At 45.7% G+C, this 15,451-nt stretch overlaps 1 protein-coding gene across 4 annotated transcripts in view; it reads right to left on the reverse strand.

Moving 5' to 3' along the window:
* Positions 1 to 648: 648 nt before the first annotated feature.
* TPCN1 (two pore segment channel 1) overlaps positions 649 to 15,451 on the reverse strand; it is a 49,458-nt gene continuing 34,655 nt past the window's right edge. For all 4 annotated transcript variants that reach the window (XM_083417654.1, XM_083417656.1, XM_083417655.1 and 1 more), the window contains 9 exons: positions 14,949 to 15,020; positions 14,218 to 14,307; positions 13,068 to 13,183; positions 11,189 to 11,235; positions 8,382 to 8,450; positions 7,555 to 7,639; positions 6,402 to 6,538; positions 5,077 to 5,157; positions 649 to 3,258 (listed from right to left, as the gene is read on the reverse strand). In XM_083417654.1, coding sequence (XP_083273780.1) covers positions 3,139 to 3,258; positions 5,077 to 5,157; positions 6,402 to 6,538; positions 7,555 to 7,639; positions 8,382 to 8,450; positions 11,189 to 11,235; positions 13,068 to 13,183; positions 14,218 to 14,307; positions 14,949 to 15,020 — 817 coding nt within the window. In that variant the 3' untranslated portion in view covers positions 649 to 3,138. The remainder of the gene's footprint in view (positions 3,259 to 5,076; positions 5,158 to 6,401; positions 6,539 to 7,554; positions 7,640 to 8,381; positions 8,451 to 11,188; positions 11,236 to 13,067; positions 13,184 to 14,217; positions 14,308 to 14,948; positions 15,021 to 15,451) is intronic.

A 15,451-nucleotide genomic window follows, 5' to 3' on the forward strand; every position in this document is an offset into this window, starting at 1 on the left:
TATATAAAAACATAATAAAACTATACAGGGCTGCCTTCAGATGACTTATCTCCTTGGCTCGGGGGTAGCATAACTCCATACCTGCCAACATTTCTCTGATGAAAATAGGAACGTCCTAAGGGGGAAATGGGACATTTTGGAATCAAATCAGAAACCAGGATGGCTTCTGTAAATCCGGGACTGTCCCTGGAAAACAGGGACACTTGGAGGGTCTGTATGAACTCTGTAGAGGAAGCATTACTCTCCATAAAATGCCTAAGCTTGCTTAGTAGTGCTACTGTACAAAAGAAGAATTGAACAGCCCTTGATTTTGGCTTACAAACTAAATGGAGGCAATGACCGAAAACCACCTCCAATTTAGGAAAAGGGGGAAGGGTGGGGGGAACAGGTTCCGTAAGGAAGAGCTTTAAATGTAAGCAGATGGAAGGTGAAGGGAGACAAAGGCTTCTTAAAACTTGGGTCTCTATTTTATTTTTTCTGTGAGTAGACTGCATGTGCAGTTGTGAAAACATGAAAGCTCTACATTTGGCTTGCATACTTCTTTGAAAAGAAGCACTCTTGCCACAGGAAGTGGTCTGTGCAGTTCAGTAGCTGTTTCACCTACCCCAACGCCCTTTGCAAATAAATGCAGAAAACAAGGAAGAAAGGAACGCTTTAAAAGGTTTATTAAATGTGCCTGTAAATATCTCTATAACACTGTTTCAGACGTCATCATTACAGTTGCCATACAAACTCGCAGCGAACAAAACCTCCCATTGTGTTACGTTCCTGCAAGTGATTGTCTTTGGAGTTAAGTGTTGGAGGAAGCCAAGGAGAAAAGACAAGTTAGAAGGTAGACTCGCTTGTGGTTTGTTTTTCCTTCCATCCTGCAAGAAGCAGGTTCTGGAATTATCACTAGCTTATTCTGGTAAGGAGTTGGGGAGGGGGGAATATACAGTGCAAGTTGAGAGACAGGTCAGTTAGTTAGCAGTACAGCTCAGGAAGCATGTCTCGGTTCTGAAACCACAACAGCAATATTCTGCAGAGAGCAATTGTGTTCCCTCAAAGCCTCAGACTCCAGCTTTGTAGAGCAGCAAAAACTGTACTCAGCTGTTAGGAGAAAAACACTTTTTAAGAATAGCGGCCCCAAGTGTCTATAATCAGTGGAGGCGGCTGTTGGCCCAGATATATGCTGCACACAGGTTTGATCCTTAGGCTAGTTCAAGGGGTAGCCAAGACAGCGCCCTCCATCTGTGGATGGGCTCCATTTCCCATCATCTCTGGCTATGCAGGGATGATGGAGTTCACCAACATCTGGAGGCCGACACACTGGCTAGCCTTGGGCTAGTTAGTGGTCTGGTACACGAAGGGGCACAAAACTTCCATTTCACCATCACGAGGTCAGAATTTGCCTTCCATCAGCAAATAAGTTATATGCACCCAAAAAAAAGAAGGCAGGAGCAGCAATCACTGCTGGTTGATGTTTTCTGCAGTGCGTGAACCCCAAACTTCCACAGAACTCTCACCCTCATCTTAGGCAGCACTTGGTACTGCTGTACATATCCGATCTCTCCTTAAGGAAGGCTGGAACTGAGTTAAACAGGCATGGCTTCCCTGAGCAGGCCACTAGCTGGGGTTTTAGAATCTGCCTAGAGGCAGGTGCTGCAAGACCAATGGTTGGTTCTGCCGACAGAATCTGTCTCAAGTGAACATCTTCCCTGACCACCATAGCTCCTCATCTGTCTTCAGGACAGATCAGGTCAGCTAGGATTCTGCAAACACACGCTACACTGTCTTACTTGTGGTAATACAGATTTGCTCAGAATAAGCCCTTATTCTTTAAAAATAAAACCACCTGGGAAATAGCTTGGCTTATTATGAGCCTACTAAAGTTAAAACTGGACAAATAAAAGCACCTTCACACTTGTTTATCTTGCAGCAGGAAATTCTGTCTCTTCCCCTTTGCCTTCACCTTGTGCTGCTATGGCATACAGTCAAGAGGAGAAGGAAAGCTCCATTTCCCAGTGCTGCTGGGAATATTAACAGTTCACGGGGAGAAAGACCTTTCCTCCCTGCTTATAAGCAACAGAGTTTAGGTAGGTAGGTGGGAGGCATGGAATTCTTCTCCAGCTCAGAGTAACATTCTAAGCTGGAGAAGAATTTGGGAAGGCTGCAGTACCGTCATTTTTGAGGCAAGCATTACATGTTGTCAAATGTTTGTATTGCAAACCAAAGGAGAACTCTGCTGCATCTCTGTTTACCTCTAGCTTGTGTGGTGGAGGGCTGTCAGACAGAGCCAACAGCTAATAAGGAGCTGGTAATTTAAAAAAAAAAAAATTTAAATTGCAGCAAGTGATGAGGATCAACCTGGACCCTGCGCAGTGACTGCAGGATTACACCTTCCTTCTTTCAAAGTTATTGCTTTTAACACATGCCCACAGGCTGAGCTGCTTCCACCACGACGAGCAGCCCTCTGCTAGTTGCAGCGGTAGGGTTCCTTCATTCACCAGTTTCCAGGTTTCAGCCAGTTTGAGAGTAGAGGACTTGTGCCCAACAGGGAACAAACCTTGTTGGAGAAGGGAAAATGCTGTAGAGCCACAGCAGCTTATTGAACCATGATGGAGATGATGAGGACAGAACTGAACCTCAAAAGGGCAGTCCTGCTGAAAAATGGGCAGCCTAGTTACAGTTACAGACAGGCAAACTGTGGCAGTAAATAGTGGTGGTTGTTTTTTTTTCTGCTGATGCCAGCCACCCACCCACTTCTAGGAGACTTCTAGGAGACTGGAATGCCTGGGGGAAATCAGCCTTCAGCTGACTATTTTATCCAGCTGTACTGGGGAAAGATAGCCAAATTACCCCCTGGCTGCTTTACACTAGACAAATCCCAGAAGCATTCACTGTGGCTACCCTGTTAACCAGCCCCCGTCCCTTGCATAATGCCCAGCCATCCTGCAATACTCTGGTTATGCCTTAAAGGCCCTAGTACAGGGATGAGCTTTTGCAAAAGGGAGAGCCGAAACTCTCTTACACAAGAGCGCCAGGAGACCTTCTTCTGCCAGGCTACGCTATGCATTAATCTGAGACGTACTTTGCAAAGTAAGTAAACGGGGTGGTTAATGCATAGCAGACAAAGCAGGCAGCTTAGGTTAGCTGGGCTTAGATAATGGTCTGAGAGCGCTGGCGGAGGCCTGGAAACGGTGAGGGCTGATGGAGCGACCGGTCATCCTGCCAGGGAAACTGCCTTTCTTCTTTCCTGGAGTGCTCTTCATACCACTCCTGTGGGAAGAGGCAAAAATACTGGGATCATTTCATTTCCCACACCCACAGCCTGCCCTCAAATCATGAATGTCTGCAATGAATTGTGCACGAGCCCAATATTCTGCTTGTAGTAATAATAGCATTGTTGTTGTTGTTGTTGTTGTTGTCCTTATTTTTATTATTAATCACCATCATCTCAAGGCACATCACAACAAAAAACGACATTATAAAAAAAACAACACAAAACACATAAAAAAATAAGAACAAAAACAAACCAATAATTTCCCTCCACAACACATTTAAAAGGTACCGTACTTTTCCATGTAGAGTGGTACCTCCAGTTGCGGACGGGATCCGTTCCGGAGCTCCAGTCGGATCCCGAGGTTTCCGCAACCGGAGGGACTGCTTCTGCACATGGCACGGTAGAGCGCTTCTGCGCATGCACACGTGGTGGAACACTTCCAGGTTTGCTGCTTTTGCAACCTGCCGTTTACATTACCCAAGTGTAATGTAAGCTGAGGTTCTACTGTATAAGACTTAGGGTTGTTTTTTTTTTACTAAAAAGTAATGTTAAAAAAGGGGGGTAGTGTTATACATGGGGGCAATCTCCCCCAATTTTCTTATCATAGAATCATAGAATCATAGAATCATAGAGTTGGAAGAGACCACAAGGGTCATCGAGTCCAACCCCCTGCCAAGCAGGAAACACCATCAGAGCACTCCTGACATATGGTTGTCAAGCCTCTGCTTAAAGACCTCCAAAGAAGGAGACTCCACCACACTCCTTGGCAGCAAATTCCACTGTCGAACAGCTCTTACTGTCAGGAAGTTCTTCCTAATGTTTAGGTGGAATCTTCTTTCTTGTAGTTTGTTCTTAATTTTGAGTCCCCCAAAATAGGTGGCCTCTTATACACGGTATGTCAATCAGCCAAAGGCCTGGTTAAAGAGGAATGTCTTCTCCTGGCGCCTAAAAGTGTATAATGAAGGCGCCAGTTGAACTTCCCTAGGAAGAGCATTCAACAGATGGGGAGCCACTGCAGAAAAGGCCTGTTCTTGTGTTACCACCTTCCAGACACCTCATGAAGGACACACGAAGGGGGTCCTCAGAATATGATCTGAGTGTCCAGGCAGGTTCATATGGAGAGAGGCAGTCCTTGAGGTATTATGGTTCTGAGCCCATCCTTTACCTTAAGGTCGTAGGGCGCATTACACCACATTAAAAACAGCTGGCTAGACTCCACCTGCCATCAGCCCCAGTGAGCATAGCCAATGGTCTGGGAAGATAGAAAGGAAGTGTAGCCCCAACAGTATCTGGTGAAGACAGAGAATCCCCACCTCTGCTTTAAAGGCGTGAGGCTAGGGAAAGTTGCCCACTCTCCTAGACAGTATTTATTTGGTGCTGTGGTCTAAACCACTGAGCCTCTTGGGCTTGCCAATCAGAAAGTCAGCGGTTCGAATCCCCGCGACAGGGTGCACTCCTGTTGCTTGGTCCCAGCTCCTGCCAACCTAGCAGTTCGAAAGCACGCCAAAAAGTGCAAGTAGATAAATAGGTACCGCTCCGGCAGGAAGGCAAACGGCGTTTCCTGCGCTGCTCTGGTTTTACCAGAAGCGGTTTAGTCATGCTGGCCACATGACCCAGAAAAACTGTCTGCGGACAAACGCCGGCTCCCTCGGACTGTAAAGTGAGATAAGCGCCGCAACCCCCGAGTTGTCTGCAACTGGACTTAACCTTTTTTACGGAGCTGGTAGCACCTCTGAGAAGATCCCTGAGTCCACCAAGCTACAGGGACCATTGCATAACCATAATTAGGATGCGAGCAGTTCCACACATCTTACCTGTATCTCTTCCTCATACATTCTCATGCTTAAATCACTTTTGGTCCTTGATCGCCGCCCCAGGAACAGCATGGATGTTTGCTGAAGTGATGGAAGAGAAGCAGTAAGAGGAAGGAAGAAGGCAACTGCCTCTGAATGGTGCCAGAGTTGGATCATAGTTAATACAGGTGCTGCTAGGAGCATACAGGGATCTCGCCACCAAGAGAGACCTGAGCACATCTCTAACTTTATCTACAGGGAACTCAAGACAAATGCGCAACTGCGACCGCTGCAGGCTTTCTATCAGATAAGAGGAGATAAATTCTTGAAAGCTCTGAGCTTTCAATCGTCTCTGCAGTTTTAATCAGAAATCTGAGGTGCAGTACTGTGCTCAGAGCTCAGAAACTGCTTGTGGTAATGTAATTCCCTGTCGCTAAATTTGCCTAGAACAATGGAGGTTTCAAATGCTGGAAGGGATGTAAAAACAAGTACGTGAAATTATATTGTTAGGAGAATCTGCTTACTCCAACTGTAAAATGGTGTCGAGAAAATTTGTGGAGGAAAAACTCAGCCTCAAGCTAGTTTGATAGAGGATGCATCCTGTTCTTCTGAACCAGGCATCTAGCCTGTATAATGCAGGCATGATTTTCCTCCGAGAATGGGACTTAATTTCTACGCCTGTGTATAGCCTCTCTATATAATCCCGTGTAATTTATAGGCTTGGGGACTCCACTTTTGTGGGTCCCCAAGCAGAATGCCCTTAGCTATGACTAAGGGCAAACGAAGTTGCCATAAACATCACAATGGTGTGATTATTGAAGAAATCTACTACAGTGGTACCTCAATTTAAGTACTTAATTCGTTCTGGAGGTCCGTTCTTAACCTGAAACTGTTCTTAACCTGAAGTACCACTTTAGCTAATGGGGCCTCCTGCTGCCACCGCACCGTCGGAGCACAATTTCTGTTCTCATCCTGAAGCAAAGTTCTTAACCCGAGGTACTATTTCTGGGTTAGCGGAGTCTGTAACCTGAAGCGTATGTAACCCAAGGTACCACTGTACATGCTTATTGTGGCATTCCAGTGTGTGCATCTCCACCCGCCACCCATCCAATAATCTGTGCTGGAAAAATATGCAGCATGTGAAGAGTGGGGGAATCTGAATTGCTCTGTTACCTTCCTCTTTTCAAGGACCAGTGGCCACAGAGGGATACCCTCTAGCATTCTAAATCAGACATGATTTAAGTCTTATCATTCTGAACAAGACCAGCCAAGTGGTGGCGAGGTGAGACAGGATACCTGGAAAGTGGCGAACAGAAGATGTTGGAATTCTAGTCCCCATTACTCACCCTGTGCCTGTCCATCTGGGAAATGACCTTGAGCAGCTGGCTGGCAGCCGAGGCAATGCAGTTCCTTCCATATAGCTCTGCGACAGCTGTCAGTTCTTCCTTGGAGACTTCTCTCTCGAAAACAATGCCCATGTCTTCTGCAGAGGAGAAAGGCAAGGACAAGGCTTGTCTGGGTAACGGAAGGGGAAAGCGGCAAGGAAACTGCAGGCAAAATCAGGCCTGCCCAAGCCTCTTTGACTTGGCCCACCAGGCCATTTTGGGCAAGCCATGCCCACCGGACTATACACATGACGTCATCACACAGCGCCCAGTGGCGGGGGGGAGGGGCGAGTTCAAAACGTGGCTGCAGAGCAAGAATGGGGGAGCTTGCTCACAAGGCACCCACAACGTGGTGCTTCATTGCTGAAGAATTTTGGCTTGACATTTAGGGGACCTGATGTACGATGACATCAGGCAACTGCTAGTCCTGCCTGCCTATCCCATGTGGCCCATAGAAGGCCAATGGCTGTTGGATAAAAAAAAAAGGCTCAAAAGTGCTTCCACACCCATTCAATGCCCCTACAGTGGTACTTCGGGTTCAGTATTTAATTCGTTCCGGAGGTCTGTTCTTAACCTGAAACTGCTCTTAACCTGAAGCACCACTTTAGCTAATGGGGCCTCCCGCTGCCGCCGCGCTGCCAGAGCACGATTTCTGTTCTCATCCTGAAGCAAAGTTCTTACTATTTCTGGGTTAGCAGAGTCTGTAACCTGAAGCGTATGTAACCTGAAGTGTATGTAACCCGAGGTACCACTGTAGTCCCACTTTCAGCAGGCACTGTTGCTTTTAATGTACAGAATCTTTTGAAGGCACTTTTAAAAAGTTGATTCCTGCTGTGACTCCTGCAACACAGAAGGTTGGACTTGATAAAACTTGGGAGTCCCTTTCAACTCTACAGGTCTATGATTCTATGACAGGCCTGTTCATTTGTTTCCACTCTCTTAGGATGAGCCAGCCCCTTTAACGATTATTCTGCATTGTTTTTACAGTTTTTTATGCTTTTTGCACTCACACGTTTATTTATTTTTTGTGCACCATTTTGATATGGTGCCTGGGAGGTGGTCTGAAAAGATTATTATAAATAAGGAAGGAAACAAACAAACAGGTTGCACTAACCTCCTGAATCTTGGTTCTTCCGACTATAGTTCATACGGAACACGAACGCCTCCAATATAAATGCTACAATTATTGTCATCACCACCTATGGGGGAAGGAAAAGGTCAGCAGCAATGCAAAAACAGCTCACCCAAATTATTTATTTTGCTGCTCTACTCAAGCTGACTTATGGAGTAGGGTAAGGTGAGAGTTCAGGCATTGGGGGTTAGCACAAAGTAGCCCACTCTGAGCTCTGGGAACAAACCAGGTCTCCAGCTGTTTTTGGACTACAATTCCCACCATCCCTGGCCAAAGGTCGTGCTAGTCAAGGATAATCATCATCATCATCATCATCATCATCATCTGGCTGTGTTTCCCCAGCCACTCTGGGTGGTTCCCAACAGAGGACTAAAAACAGAATAAAACTTCAAACATGAAAAACTTCCCTTAACAGGGCTGCCAGATGATGTCTTCTAAATAATAATGGGAATTGTAGTCCAAAAACAGCTGGAGACCCAACTTTGGGAAACCCTGCTCTAGGATCAACCATAAATGATGCTACAACCCTTCATCAGATGACCATGCATCAAAAAGGAAAGTTTGACTGCTTTGCTGGCAAACTATATTTCTGGTCCTTGGGAGTGACTGTGAAGGCTACAGAATAGGGCAGGGAGCATGTGGCCCTGCTGAAATTGCTGGACTACAGCTCCCATCGTCCCTGACCATTGTCTGGGGCTGATGGGAGTTGGAGTCCAACAACGCCTGGAGGCCCCACCCCTGCACCACAACATACAGACTGTAGCCGCAGAACTGCTTCACAAAACAGCGCAGTTGGCAACTCCGCTTACCATGGTCACAATATAGAAAATCATGAAATAGAGGCGGCTCCAGTGCGAAGTCTCTGATGTCACCCCTTCCTGAAAAGGAAAATATTGTCAGTTTTAATTTCTTAGCGCAGAAAGTATTGATCCGATGTGCAGAGAGCTTTCCTATTCTGATTGGTTCAGGAGGATTCTAGAAGGTTTATTTCTACGTGAGAGAAACAGGAAAGAGGTTTCTAATGTTTTGGCTATTCCTTCTGGGAAGCTGAGTAAAAAGGTAAAGGTACCCCTGCCCGTACGGGCCAGTCTTGACAGACTCTAGGGTTGTGCGCCCATCTCACTCAAGAGGCCGGGGGCCAGCGCTGTCCGAAGACACTTCCGGGTCACGTGGCCAGCGTGACATCGCTGCTCTGGCGAGCCAGAGCCGCACATGGAAACACCGTTTACCTTCCCGCTATAAAGCGGTCCCTATTTATCTACTTGCACTTAAGGGTGCTTTCGAACTGCTAGGTTGGCAGGCGCTGGGAACGAACGACGGGAGCGCACCCCGCCGCGGGGATTCGAACCGCCGACCTTTCGATCGGCAAGCCCTAGGCGCTGAGGCTTTTACCCACAGCGCCACCCGCGTCCCCGGGAAGCTGAGTACAGCTGGTTTAAACTGGTTCTGTTATGTTTCTGTCAAGGTCTACTGACTATAATAGTCAGGCCAGGAGGAGCCAGGGTCTCACTCACTTAACTTTCTCTTTCTATCTCTTTATTCTGGTGTTCTGTTCTGTATGCTTAGTGTTAAGGTTAAGTCTTACTGTAAGTTTTATTTTAAGTGCTGCAACTGGATTTTTATGGACTGTGCCAATCCTGATTGTATTGGATTTGTGACCATAATGCTCATTTGCCAGTAAAGCTCTGCTGGATGAAGTTCAATTGCCTCTGGTCTATTTTTTGGAAACTCCGCTATACGTGTTTAAGGTTTTTTCCTGCTCCCCCCTTCCATGGGTGACAAATATTTGGCAGGAAAGCATGCCAAGACAGACACCCACCCACCCACGATAACTCTTTTTAGGAACAGCTTGAGAGGGGATAATACTAAATGAAGTTTGAATCTAGCATCCTTCTGGCCCCCTAAAAAAGCCCCTTCCCTGTGTTCTTATGTTACTTGATATCTCAGTGTTATAATGAAGACACCCAATTACCAGAGTTATCCTGGCTCAAGAACCTGGCCTAACCAAGGCGCCTGCAGCATAGGGGAAGGGCTGTAGCTCAGAGGCAGAGCCATCCGCCTGGCATGCAAGAGGCCCCAGGATCAATTTCCAACAGCATTTTCAGGTAGGTAGAGAGAAACCCGCCTGAAATTCTGGAGAGCTGCTCCCAGCCAGTGTAGACAATGCTGAGCTAGACAGACCAGTGGTGTGTCTCCGTACAAGGCAGCTTCCTAGGTTCCCGAGATCATAAGTGCAAAGAGGAGGGACTAAAGGTTCGGTGGTGGATCACATGACCTGCAGAGTAAAGGGCCCAGGGCCAATCGCCAGCACCTCACGTTTTGAAAAAGCAACAAATCAGGAAACAGGTGGAGATCTTCTGCCAGTCAAAGCAGACAATACAGTGGTACCTCGGTTCTCGACTCCCGAAATTGTTTGAAAACCAAGGCACGGCTTCCAATTGGCAGCATGAGCTTCCTGAACTCAATCGGAAGCCGCAGAAGCCGCGTCAGACATTCGGCTTCCAAAGAAACGTTTACAAACCTGAACACTTGCTTCCGGGTTTGCGGCGTTTGGGAGCCGATTTGTTCAACAACTAAGCCATTTGGGAACCAAAGTACCACTGTACTGGGTTGACAGGAATATTATATATGATTTGGTACAAGGCAACTAGCTATGTTCCAAAGCCTGAATCACAGTTCCCTTTCCCCTCTCCAGGCCTATCCTGCTAGGCCTTTCCGTTCAACAGCTGAAAATGTTCCCCTAGCTTAACACTTCCCTTGGCTAGCAATGTTTTTTGTTTGTTTTAAAAAGTGGTCAGCCCTGGGAGAAGGGCAGCTGACCAGCCTTTGTTCTCATGAACAATAGGTAAATAAATGAAGATTTAGAAATGCCCCAAGGAGATTTTTTAAATTTCCCATGCCTTCCTTCAAGGAGCTCAGTGCACCGTATGTGGGATCCTTCTCTTCTCACACTCATTTCATCCCCTCAGTGGGTGAACTGAGGGACACTAATTCAAGTTCGCCCAGTGGACTTTAGGCTTGAGTGTGGCGGGTTTGAACCCAGGTCTTCCCAGCATTAGTACAGTGGTGCCCCGCAAGACGAATGCCTCGCAAGATGGAAAACCTGCTAGACGAAAGGGTTTTCCGTTTTGGAGGTGCTTCGCAGGACAAATTTCTCTATGGGCTTGCTTCACAAGACGAAAATGTCTTGCGATTCCTGGGGGGTTTTTTCCGCTCCCCACCCCCTTTTTCTAAGGCACTAAGCTGCTAATAGCCTTTTAGCAGCTAATCCACTAATCCCTTAAGCCTTTAATAGCCGCTAATAGCCGCTAAACCGCTAATAGCGCTAATCCGCTAATGGGCTTGCTTCGCAAGACGAAAAAACCGCTAGAGGAAGAGACTCACGGAATGGATTCTTTTTGTCTTGTGAGGCACCACTGTATAGCGTTCCTACCAGCATCATATTGCGCTGGCTCCCTCTACTTTTCACTTCCATGTGCCCATTTGTTTGGCATATTCCCTGCAATGACCAATGGCCAGTGATGAACCAGTACGCAGTAGCGCAGACACCAAGGGATCACAAGCCACATTATTACAGAAGAAAGCTCCTGGCAGGGAGCGGCAGAGTGCTGCTTACCATGATGATGTACCAGTCGTTGACGACTGTCAACTCAAACAGGGTAACTGCAAAAAGGAAAAAAAGAGGGGAAAGAACAAACACTTGTACGGTCACTGTTGTGGCTCAGTTCCCCCTCAGTAGTCTTGAGTTTGGGAGTTACATGAAACTGGAACACTGGGTCACTTCCTGCAGATGGACCTTCTTGGGCGAAAGTGAGCCAATCGCACGTGGTGAATCGGGGCTCACTGCCCAGCTGAGAACTGAACACTAGGTCATTATCTCTGATTGGCCATGTGTGGCTGGCTCACTATCCAATCAAGCAAAGCAACAGGGGCAGCCATCATGGAGCTGGTCCATGTTTCTGAACAACTCCCACACCAGCCTGTTTTGCAGGAATCATGTACAGCCGTACCTTGGTTCTCGAATTTAATCCATTCCGGGAGTCCGTTCAACTCCCAAAACAGTTAGAAAACCAAGGCACGTCTTCCGATTGGCTGCAGGAGCTTCCTGCAGCCAATCGGAAGCCGCGGAAGTCACCGTCGGATGTTCGGCTTCCAAAAACGTTCACAAACCGGAACACAAAAAACGTTTGCAAACTGGGTTTGTGATGCTCGGGAGCTGATTTGTTCAACAGCTAAGGCGTTCGACTTCCAAGGTACGACTGTATAGACTCCTGCTGCCAGGTAATCTGTGTAGATTAGCCTTCTCCAACCTGATGTGTTCCAGATGTATTGAGACTACAATTCCCATCAGACCTAGGCAGCACTGTTGATGGGAGAAGGAATCTAAGACTAGACTAGGGGTGGACCGAGAAGAGCTCAATCATAGGTCTGCTCCATCCCACTTTGTGCATTTTTTAAAAGAATGCATGAAAAATCTACATTTAAATTATATGCATCTTGTCTGCATTGTTTTATGAGAAGATAAAATCTGCACTCCTGCTTGGAGCTGCTTTCCGAACTGCAATTCAGCTTGGGAGTGCTGGATTGGGCCGATCCACTGCAAAAAGCAGACTAAACAAATTCTCCCTCCATCCTGAGCTGGTATTGGTTTATTCTATTTAACCAGAAGCTGGTGGCAGGAAAGGCCAAAGGAAAACCATAAGCCAGCACAACACAATCTGTACCTCACAGGCAGGGTGGATTTGATTTAAATCAAATCGATTTAAATCACTAGTCAGCAAGACTTTATTTAAATCATTTTTTAGTGAAAGACTCATTCTTCCTCGTATAATCTTAATATTTACAACCAGACAAAGGTTTCATTTTTAGAATAATAAATTTTCAGAGTAGTTTTTACAGCTATATCAAAAATTACTGATTGGTTATACTATTAGAGATACATAGACCGATAATTATGAAATTATTGTGAGGTTTAATAAGTTAACTGTTTATATTTGGATAACTTTTCTGCTGTACTTTATTGGAAGGATAAAAATAATCATTTCCTTAATAACAATTTAAACAATTTATTTAACTAAAACAATAACATTAGACATATAACAATAATATATGTATCCATGTTTGCTAACTGATGTGGTTAAACGATTTTTTTAAAAAAAACACCTAAGTTTTAGCACACACGAAAAACTTAAAACAAATCCTTATTTCCTGGTGAATAGCCTTTGGACTATAATGTAACTTAAACAGAAAACTGTATTCAGAAAGATTTTTCCTCCAAAAACATTCTATTTTAAAAATCCAATTTAAATAAAAAAAACCTGACTTAAATAAAAAAATCTGATTTAAATTTTTTTAAATCCGATTTTAAATATTTTTTTTAATCGTTGATTTTTATTCACCCTGCTCACGGGCAGCAACAGTCTAAGTCCCTACCAAATTCCCCAGAGGCATTTCCTGGCTACATCAGCAGAGGGCGCTTGGATTTGTGCTCTTACCAAAACTGTTCAAAACATTGTCGAAGTTGTTGAGATAGTAGTAGCCTTCTTCCATCACCGTCCTGTTTCCCACAGTGTGGTTGACCCAGCGATAGGAATCTGCCACCGTGCTGGCACTGAAGGGAGAAGCAGGTACAAAATGTTTTTGTGGACAATTTTTTTAAAAAAAAATACTATAGTCAAATGAAACCACAGGCAGGATTTGAGATAAAAGCAGGGGGAGAAAAATGATAAAAAAATGATTGTAACAGAGAAACTTTGTGTAGTAGATAAAAGATACAATGCAGTAGAAAGGGTCTGAGTAAAAACACGGCGGAAATGGGGGCGGGAATTGAATTGATGAAACAATGCAACTATTTGGTATGAAGATTACTGTGAAAATGTTTGAAAATAGTAATAATAATAATAATAATAATAATAATAATACATCAAAATGGCTCACAGTAGCTTGAAAATATACCCTTATCCATTTATTTATGAATCACCACTCTGGCAAGACAGTCTACGGGCAGGTAGGGTCTCAGCCTGCGTACCAGGTGGAGCTGGTAGACAGCTGCCCTGGATACAGAATAGGGCAGGCCCTGAAAACACACATCTCAGGTGTCGAGGGCCAGTGTGCCTTCGGCAGTGGCTGGAATCTGTTTAGTGAAGGTGCCAGGAGGGCCTCAGTGGGGAGGGAATTCTACTGCTTAGGGGCTCCCACAGAGAAGGCCCTCTCCCAGGCCCTCCCCTGTGGGCCCTCCCCAAACTTCAGGGACAGGTGGAACTACCAAGAGGGGCCTCCTTTGCATATCTTAACACCTGATAGATTCTGCAGGGAAAGAGGCAGACTTCAGATATTTGGGGCCCAGGTTTAGGGCTTTAAGCACCAACATGAGCATCTTGAATTGGGCCCAGAAACAAATGGACAACTAATGACATTTCTGTCACCCTCTTCCAAAAGGAGCTCAGGATGGTGTATAGAGTTCTTTCCATTCCACCTCTGCCCTGCCCAGCCCAGCCACTTGAATCCTCAAAACAATCTTGCAAGGTAAACAATGCAGAACTTGAACCTATGTCTCCCCACTTCCATTCAGACACATCTTAAAGGCTCCCAATTTTAAGGCACGGTAAATACTTTCCAGACGGAAGGAAAATGCTGGGCACTCACTTGCAGCAATTTGGGAAGAGCTTTCCTGAGAAGAACTCCATGCCAATGATGGCGAAACAGTAATAGAAGATGAGCAATGTTAAACCTAGGCTAAAGGAGAAAAAAGCCAAGGTTAAGCGAAGCTAAAATCATGGGCAGCTAGGCTTTTCTGTTAGGGAGTTTATGGTAATCTGAGGAAATCTGCTCCGTTCCTATGCCTTCAGCAGAGAAGCCCAAGGACTCTAAAGCTCAACCGTGCAAGACATGGAAGGGATCCCAGGTGAAAAAGAGGGAGCCAACGAGAAAGGCTTCAGTGCCCTCTTGACCTAGAGCCACCTGCCATCAGAAGGGCCTGGTGTGTTTTTGTATGTTGACATTGTTTATTGTGGTCTTTAAGAACATAGGAAGAGCCCATCTAGTCCAGCTTTATGTTCTCACACGGTCAACAAGATGCTCCAATCAGAAGCCTGAAAGTAAGACCCAAGTGCAACAGAAGTTCACACCTGATTTGAGCAACTGGTATTCAGAGGCAGAAGACAACCATCATGGCTAATAGCCTATGATAGCGTAATCCTCCACAAATCCTTTTTCAAGCTAATGTAAAGTTTGCGGCCATAACTACCTCTTGAGCACAGCCATCACGGCTAGTAGCCACCAATAGCCTTATCTTCCATGAATTTGTCCAGTCCTCTTTTAAAGCCATCCAAGTTGGTGGCCATCACTGTCTGCTGCGCCTTCCGCTCTCAGTTTACCTGGCCATTCTGGGGAACAGCTCAAACATGGTATCCAAGACATTCCGGTAGCGTTTCTTCAGCTTAAACAGCCTGCAGCAACAACAACAAAAAGGGAGTGAGCAGCAACATGCATGAGTTGCAGAAGGATGCAATTGTTACAATATAGAATGATAGTATTGTGGAGTCAGAAGGCATCCATCCCAAGGGTCCTCTCTCCTGAAAAGCAGGAATCAGCTAAAGGCACCCAACCTCTGCTTAAAAACCTCCAAGGAAGGAGAATCCATAACCTCCCAAGGGTGGCTGTCCTACTGTCAAACAGCTCTTACTGTCAGAAAGTTCCTCCTGATGTTTAGTTGGAATCCCCTTTCTTGCAACTTGAAGCCATCGATTCGAGTCCTACCCTCTAGAGCAGGAAAAATCAAGCTTGTTCCCTCTTCTATGTGACAGCCCTTGAGATATCTGAAGATGGCTACCCTATCTCCTCTCAGTCTCCTCTTTTCCAGGCTAAACATACCCAACTC

Source organism: Podarcis tiliguerta (genome assembly GCF_965153285.1).
Source record: "Podarcis tiliguerta genome assembly, chromosome: 16".
NCBI classification, from domain to species: Eukaryota; Metazoa; Chordata; class Lepidosauria; order Squamata; family Lacertidae; genus Podarcis; species Podarcis tiliguerta.